Source organism: Sphaeroforma arctica, assembly GCF_001186125.1.
Source record: "Sphaeroforma arctica JP610 unplaced genomic scaffold supercont1.205, whole genome shotgun sequence".
NCBI lineage: Eukaryota > Ichthyosporea > Ichthyophonida > Sphaeroforma > Sphaeroforma arctica.
Genome location: NW_014040353.1, coordinates 1 through 8,478, shown reverse-complemented (window position 1 = coordinate 8,478; position 8,478 = coordinate 1). Strand labels below are relative to the sequence as shown.

At 45.0% G+C, this 8,478-nt stretch overlaps 1 protein-coding gene across 1 annotated transcript; it reads left to right on the top strand.

The window, feature by feature from the left end:
• Positions 1-473: 473 nt before the first annotated feature.
• On the top strand, positions 474-7,776 carry SARC_03847 (succinate dehydrogenase [ubiquinone] flavoprotein subunit, mitochondrial; the record flags this gene model as incomplete). Its single annotated transcript, XM_014302339.1, has 11 exons — positions 474-518; positions 728-878; positions 1,462-1,556; positions 1,813-1,959; positions 2,656-2,937; positions 3,582-4,004; positions 4,533-4,730; positions 5,402-5,594; positions 6,133-6,282; positions 6,779-6,876; positions 7,482-7,776. The coding sequence occupies 11 exons, from the start codon at positions 474-476 to the stop codon at positions 7,572-7,574; spliced, it is 1,875 nt and encodes a 624-aa protein (XP_014157814.1). The 3' UTR covers positions 7,575-7,776.
• Positions 7,777-8,478: the final 702 nt, after the last annotated feature.

The following is an 8,478-nucleotide window of genomic DNA, read 5'->3' as shown; positions in this document are numbered from 1 at the left end:
GTGTGTGTGTGTGTGTATCTATGTATGTATTACTATATATATATAATATATATATACATTATATTATATTATATTATATATATATATATATACATATCTGCGATGCCACGCATGTGCTCTATAAACGTGTTCTTATTTTCATGATGTGAGGTGTTCTCTGGGTCCATGTCTATCTTGAGTAAGATTACTGCAATTCGATCTATGTGCATTGAGTGCGTGATTATATTCCTTATTTCTTATTCATAGTGCATGGATTCAACCGCACATATATGATAATACCAACGTGCTCACTGAGCTAGTAGCATACGTCCATCAAAACTTTTTTTCTGACAATCTCACTTCATCAATCCAGCGGTAGGTTTGTAATCGAAAGCCTCATATGCGCATTCCTATGTAGCGTGTTGTCCTGTGTTGTTTAATTCTTCATCAGCGAATGGTTTCGAGTTGTCTCAATAAAAAGCGTTACTTGATAAATGTTCCTTGTTGCACCGCTTTTGAACCGCGCCGTTGTGGTAGAGGTACTATCTCACAACTCTAAAACCCCTAGCTTAATTATATATAAATGTTCATAAGAATAAACTAGTTGTAGTCATACGGGGTACTTTAGGAGCCCGGCTTCAATTCGGTATATGTATACATGTATACGATACTTTGTTTCATAAACCCGTTTTTCCATACCTTTGATTTCCCCATTTTAATTCCTGGTCAATTGTACACTACTGCACAGTACCCGGTGATTGACCATACATTCGATGCGGTAGTCGTGGGTGCTGGTGGCGCTGGACTCCGCGCGGCCTTTGGATTGGCTGAGCACGGACTGAAGACTGCGTGTATATCGAAGCTTTTCCCCACGCGATCACACACTGTTGCTGCTCAAGGTATGTTACTATATATATATATATAGTCGTACACTCAGGATGAAGCATACGCAGTGAGCATGTATATCGTAAACCTTAGAATGCTACAAAATGTCTCAAATAGGTTTTAGACAACACCATACTTGACACATTATCACATCATGTACGCAAACCTTAGAATGTCCACCGTACTATATATATATATATATATACGTGTGTGTGTGTGACCTTTATCTTACCCTTTGCTGCCTTTAACCTGTTGCGTCTAACCTTGCATGGTGAGACCATCATGTCTTGTTATGTTGCAATAAGGGTTGCTAGTATTCACACACTAAAGTATATGGGTTTAAAATATTGTATAGTTATTAGTCATATCCGTAACAGAGAAGAAGTTCGGTTTAAGGCTTGCTTCGTCACAACGTTAACGCTGTATGCCTTTTCTTTTTGAACGCTTCCAATGTTGTACGCGCGATTGGAAGCGATGCTTGTGTATGGCGTAGCCATAATTTCTGACGTTTATGATGTAGCACCAGCGTTTATATACGGATATGTTTAGTATATTTGTATAGCTCACGTGCGTACATTTGTTTTGTTTTGATAACAGGTGGAATTAATGCTGCGCTTGGCAACATGGGCAAAGATGATTGGCGCTGGCACTTTTACGATACCGTAAAGGGTTCTGATTGGCTGGGTGACCAGGTAAGTCTAAATACATCTAGTCGCAGACATTATGGATTAAAATCGGCGGTGCATGTATTTACACGTTGACCTTGTGCGAATGCTGGTACGTCCATACATAGTGTAGGATTGCAGAATGTTCAGAGTGATTGATCTGCTACCGCGTATGTCCACACCCATCATGGCTCTGAATGTATATTATCGTACATTGTCAGTGCATATATATATATATATATAAAGAGTATAGACTAACATAGCTACCTCACACTTTCATCAGGACGCCATCCACTACATGACCCGTGAGGCGCCTCAGGCCGTGCGTGAGCTGGAGCATTATGGATGCCCCTTCTCACGTACCGAAAGTGGTCATATCTACCAGCGCCCATTCGGTGGGCAGAGTTTGGAGTACGGCAAGGGAGGACAGGTACTATTTGGGTTCTATTTATTTACGGTCCTATATTGGCTTAAAATACGCTGGTTTTGGGGGGGGAAGGTGTTGGTGTTGAAGATCGGATTACATCACGGGAGCATTCGTATGTTGCTTGTGTAGTTGTACTTGTATAGCTTGTACTGCTTTGGTATCTGTTTGGGGTGCTTATGTATAGGCCCGTGGTGCCATTCTATATCCATATACGTTCTCGCTCTCGTACTATAATTTAAAATCAGAATAAGTGGAAATGGCACAAATAACGTTGTGTACATACACCCTTGTGATCATGGTTGCTATTATTCGCACCACCCCCTTTCGGTATCGGATTCTCTAGCTTGACAGAGAGTGACCTGGTATGTCTGTTGTAGTATCTCCATCCGTGTAACTGAATATGATACCAGAGCACTTTCGTTAATTTTTATGCAAGTTAAGCACGCAGAAAAGACGTGCTGCTGTTGCGGTAGGAACGTATATATGTTCTGTGTGTTCATCGATGCTACTTATATATATATATGTATTGTTGGACGCACCTCAGGCTTCTGTTGTGCACTATAACGCACAAACACTCTATTCCCCGCCCACACACTCGCACCCACCTACCAACAATCAAATACTAAACCCCAGTGAACTATTCACCAATACTTATTCTTTCATCAATCTCTGTGATCTCTTACTCCCTCTCTCTCTCAGGCCCAGCGCTGCTGCGCCGTCGCAGATCGTACCGGTCACGCCATCCTGCACACGCTCTACGGTCAATCTCTGCGTCATGACACCAACTACTTCATCGAGTACTTTGCTCTGGATCTGATTATGGAGGACGGGGAGTGCCGCGGTGTCATTGCGCTGAACATGGAGGATGGGTCTATCCACCGCTTCCGATCGCATCACACTGTGTTGGCCACTGGTGGTTATGGACGGGCGTACTTCTCCTGTACCTCTGCTCACACGTGCACTGGTGACGGTAACGCTATGGTATGTGTGCATGCTTAACATGTGTACTCGTGTGAGTTTGTTTGGACTGGATATAGTGTCCGTATGTGTACATAGATGGATGTGTGCTCGTGCGTGTTTTTTCGGGCTGCATAAATATATAAGCACTGTCGCTATATTGTGTGTGCACATGTGTGTGTATACACTGTTGTTCGTCTATTCCCATGGGATATAATTGGCGGCTTTGAGACCCATGCGAGTCATTTTATTGCATGTCCTCTGTCCGCGGCTGATATCAATCCGTGTTTTGTTATGCTTTTCAAGCATTGTCGGGTGTGTAGTATGTATAGCGCGTGTTGGGTCGTGAGCTGTTGTTGAATCGGCTATCGGCGGTATGTGTGTCCCCTATCGAGCATGTTGTTTGTGGTTTTTCCTACTTAATTTTTATTATCATTTCTTTATGTCAAGGTTCTAGTATAGCCTTCCAATCTCGGTTGGCTTTACCTCACTTTGAACACACACGTCGACCCAGAGTCTCTTCTGATCTCATCATCCTCTCTTTGCGGCGATCTCTCCTCCTTCTACCTACCACTCATATTTTATTTACCTTTCTTCTACCTACCACTCATGTCTAATTTACCTTCCTTCTACACACCCTGCTTCCCCAACCCTTCCCCTTCCCATAGGCTGCTCGGGCCGGTATTCCCCTGCAAGATCTGGAGTTTGTGCAGTTCCACCCCACGGGTATCTACGGCGCCGGCTGTCTGATCACCGAAGGCTCGCGTGGTGAGGGAGGCTACCTGGTCAACTCAGAGGGTGAACGTTTCATGGAGCGATACGCCCCCACCGCCAAGGACTTGGCCTCGCGTGATGTGGTGTCACGTGCCAGTACGGTAGAGATCCGAGAAGGTAGAGGTGTAGGGCCGGAGAAGGACCACGTGTACCTACAGCTGTCGCATCTGCCCCCAGAAATCCTGGCTGAGCGTCTGCCCGGTATCAGTGAGACGGCCGCTATCTTTGCGGGTGTGGATGTGACCAAGGAGCCCATCCCTGTGCTGCCCACTGTGCACTACAACATGGGTGGCGTGCCCACGAACTTCAAGGGCCAGGTATTTAGCATGAAGATGGAGTGTTCTGCTGTGGAATAAGGATCTGGCACATCCGAAGTGTTTTTGTGTGGATACGGTTGTAACGTCTTTCAAGAGCGTCTGGTATCGAACCCCAAGGGCCAGACACGTGTTCCTGTGGATTCATATATATATATATATGTACTACGTGTGCATGTGTATGTGTGGATACTTTGGTATGGGCTGTACTCTCGTGCGCTTTTCGGCGCTGCTGGTGAGGGGACTGTACGGCTAGCTGGTATTATGCTTTAGCTGTGGCTGAGAGGTTCCCGTGTTTTTTAACCATGTTGACGGGTTCCTGTATTGTTTTTTGATCATGTGATGGAAGGTGTCCTATGTCGTCACCTCTGTCTGCTATTCGTATGGTTGTTGACCTTGTGTCGGTTTCAAGGTCTACTACACCTGCTCATATATTCATTCCTCTTTTCCCAGCAAAGCATCGCGTTTGTACATGCACTGTACACGGATGATCCTGCAATGTACTCACACGATACACCCATCTCCCAATAGGTCATCGACCACCGCAACGGTCAGGACAAGGTCGTGAAGGGTCTGTGGAGTGCTGGTGAGAACGCTGCCGTGTCTGTGCATGGAGCCAACCGATTGGGTGCGAACTCTCTGCTGGATCTGGTTGTCTTCGGACGTGCGTGCGCCAACTTCATCGCTGAAGAGCAACAGCCCAACCAGCCCCACAAGGATTTGCCCGCGGTACGTTTTTAAGTCATCGTATGACATATATATTTAGTATATGCCTGAGTTTTATTCCCCTCGATTTGCATGGGTGTTCACTCTCGCATGGACTCCTTCTCTCTGATTATCTTGTACCTGTCGTATTGTCGGCGATGGCATGTGCGTGTACGGTCTCGGACCATCTCTGTGTGATGGTGAAAGGAGTTTGGGCCGCCCCTCAGATATCTTTGTCAGCGCTATAGCAATGCGTTTAGAAACGGGATATATATCCGTCTGCCTAGTACTCCTCTCCTATCCCCCGGTGTATCATGCTTATCCCTCCCATTCCGTTCCGTATCTGATCCCTTTGTGCCCCTACGGTCATTACTCACTCACATTGTGTATTTATATTTCATTTCATACCCTTTCTACTTCGTTTACATGCATATTCCTTCTCCTCGCCTGCCACCACAACTCATTAGCATGTCGGTGAAACTTTCATCGATACCCCGGGCAAGCTCAGGCCGGCACAAGTCTTAGCATAGCCCTTGCTCAGCTTTAACTTGTATCGCTCCTAACCCCACCAGAATGCCAGCTATCCATATTTATTCATCGCAAACCTAAACAATATTCCTGCCACAACTGTACTTCCGTGTGATGTAATCTCACCTCCATCCCTTCTCTCTCCCCCCCCCCCACACACACACCAGAATGCTGGCGAGGCCTCCATCGCCAACCTAGACAAGATGCGATACGCTAACGGTGACTTGTCAGTCGCGTCTGTGCGCTTGGACATGCAGAAGATCATGCAGAAAGACGCGGCTGTGTTCCGAACCGGCGAGACGCTGAGGGAGGGTGTGGTCAAGATTGACGGCGCTGTGCACAAGCTGGATGATCTGAAGGGTGTGTGTTTGTGTTATGTACAGGCAGCTGCTGACAGTTGATTGTGGAGAAATGTAGTCGCTTATGTTTAGATATGTTGGTAGATCAGTCCGTCTCTGATACATATTACTCATATGTGCATGAATCCTATACATGCGCGGTTTTGTTGCCATGACGAAAGCCGCCTCTTGGTCTGTGCAATGCTTGCATTTTTATTTATTTTCAAGTGTTCATCTGGACATGCTTTACGCGGGTGTCGTCCAGGTATTTCTGTTGGCCTGTTCGTTTTACCAGCTTATATTCCCTTTTACTAGCTTTTTAGGGTTTAGGGGTTTACCAGCTTGTTTTTCTTGTTATCCCGGTGGTTATAGCTCCACAATCTCTTGGGCTATGAATGTATATACTTGTCCTCACATACACTGGAGGTAGCATATACTACCGCATCATACACATATCTTCAGAACTTATAACCTCCTCCTTCTTCCGTGCCACCCACCAGTCCAGCCCTTGTTTCTAACCCCACCCTCACCCACTTCTCTTTCTCTCTATTGCCACACAGTCTCTGACCGGGGAATGATCTGGAACACCGACCTGGTGGAAGGACTTGAGTTGCAGAATTTGATGATCAACGCACAGCAGACCATGCACTCTGCCCAGGCCCGCGAGGAGAGTCGTGGCGCCCACTCGCGTGAGGATTTCCCAGCACGAGGTGGGTGGGTGGATAGGGTTAAATTTGATAAGTATGGAGTTGCTTTGCATAGTGTGTGGATAGGGTTTGATATGTGTGGTGCTACTTTGTATAGGGTTTGATAAGTGTGGCGTTACTCTGCATAATACGCTGGCATGTATTAATAAAAGCATGCGTATGCTTCGAGTGTGGTGCTGCTTTGCATAATATACTGGCATGTCGTGAGGATAGGGTTTGATAAGTGTGGTGCTACTTTGCATAATAGTTTGACATGTCGTGATAAGAGCATGCGTGTACTTCAAGTGTGCATATACTGGCATCGGTTTACTTTCACCAAGTGTGAATGTGCTGACAACGTTATTTGTTTTCTACAGAGACCCGAATGTGCATTTGTTTAGTGATGTTCAGTTATGAACAATCCATTTCCTTGTTTGTTTGTTTGTTTGTTCAACAACCCAGAACCTCCTTGTCTATTCTCACCCAACTCTTCTCATCTCGGCGTTACTTCTAATCGCAGAGGATGAAATCGATTACACCAAGCCAGTTGAGGGTCAGAAGCCCAAGCCAATGAAGGATCACTGGCGCAAGCACTCTCTGTCATATCTTACCGATGACGTATGTATCTGTTCATTTCCTATTGGAGTCTTGTTTGCCTGCGCTTGCACTATCTGAACAGAGTATCGGAGGGGTTGGCTGTTGACATGGTCTCAATGTGTGTATGGAGTGTCTTGTTTTAGTCCCGAGTGTTGGGTGGTGTGCTTGGACCTCGTGATTGCCGGCAATCGACCGCCGATTTATTGTTTTATTGTATAAGAGTGCATGAGCAGTAAACAAGATTCATGATCAAACCGTATTCGTATTGAATATTTTGTTGGATGAAGATGTGTGTTTATAATTTGTAATAGAGAAATTTGTCTGCTGAAAACATTGGATCATTACCCTATTCGAAAGTTGTTGACTTTTGTTGGGTGAAGATGCGTGTGTATAATTTAGGTAGCAATTATAGTAGAGAAATTTGTCTGCTGAAAACCTTGTATCATTGCCCTATTCGAACGTTGATACGTAGAATTTGGGATGCTTCATAGCTTTTTATGCAACAGAACCACGATACGATTGTAAAATCCCAATGTATGATCTATCTAGCCCCAAAGTTCTTAGCATTCCAGATACCATCCACACATTATACTCAATGCTACACATTCCAATTCTCCGATCACCAGCACGGTTGCAAACTCGACTATCGACGGGTAATTGACACCACTTTGGACGAGAAGGAGGTAGCCTGGGTACCCCCCGTGATCCGTGTGTATTAAATAGATATCGATGTGCAATATAGAGATGTTTGGAAGGTGCTGCGTGTGCGGTATAGCAGCGGCGACGACGCTTGGTCATCCAGAGGCTGATGCCATTCGTGAGCACAGGCTTAATTGTGCGTGCATGCGGACGATATGCGGCCCAGAAGTTTGAGTTGCCAGATATGGAATTCGAAATAAAGATTTGTGGAGTCTGATAAGAGTTGTGTGGAAGAACCATCTGTCTGAGTTGAAATGGACGGCTTGTATTAGGGTTTAGATATAGAGTTGTGTGGGAGAACCATTCGTCGGAGTTGAAATGGACGGCTTGTACAGGTCGATGAATTCTTTTGTTTTGTTTTTTTTGGTCTTTGCGCAACATCACATCGTCCCAATGCGTTATCAAACTGAATAAACCAATCTACAGGGTATTAATAGACCTATCTACAGGATATTGATAAACCTATCTACAGGATTTGGTGAGGGAAATGATTGGGCACTCATGCGTAGTGCAAGTTTACTGACTCAAGACGTATGTCGCACTACAGTTGAAAAGGCGTATGTCGCACTACAGTTGAAAAGGACTGCAGCCAGCTGTTTCTTAATGTGTTGGGCTGAATAGCATGGTGGGTGTCTATGACGGGAGGACATACTATATATTGTACATATAAAAACCAACATAGCGCACAATAGTGTGGCTAGTAAGGGAATCGTATCACTATAAACCACTGATGTTGGATGGATTTGGCATTCTTTCAGCGACGGTAGTGTTTCAAATGATCCATGATCATGCAGAAGGATTATTGCTAGATGCATGTTCGCATCAGTCCCGTTCTCACGCTTAACAATTGAACGAATTTTCTAACGCCTTCGAGCTTTCTTGACAAGCGAGTCTCAATTTTAATTTACTATATTCAAGTATTTA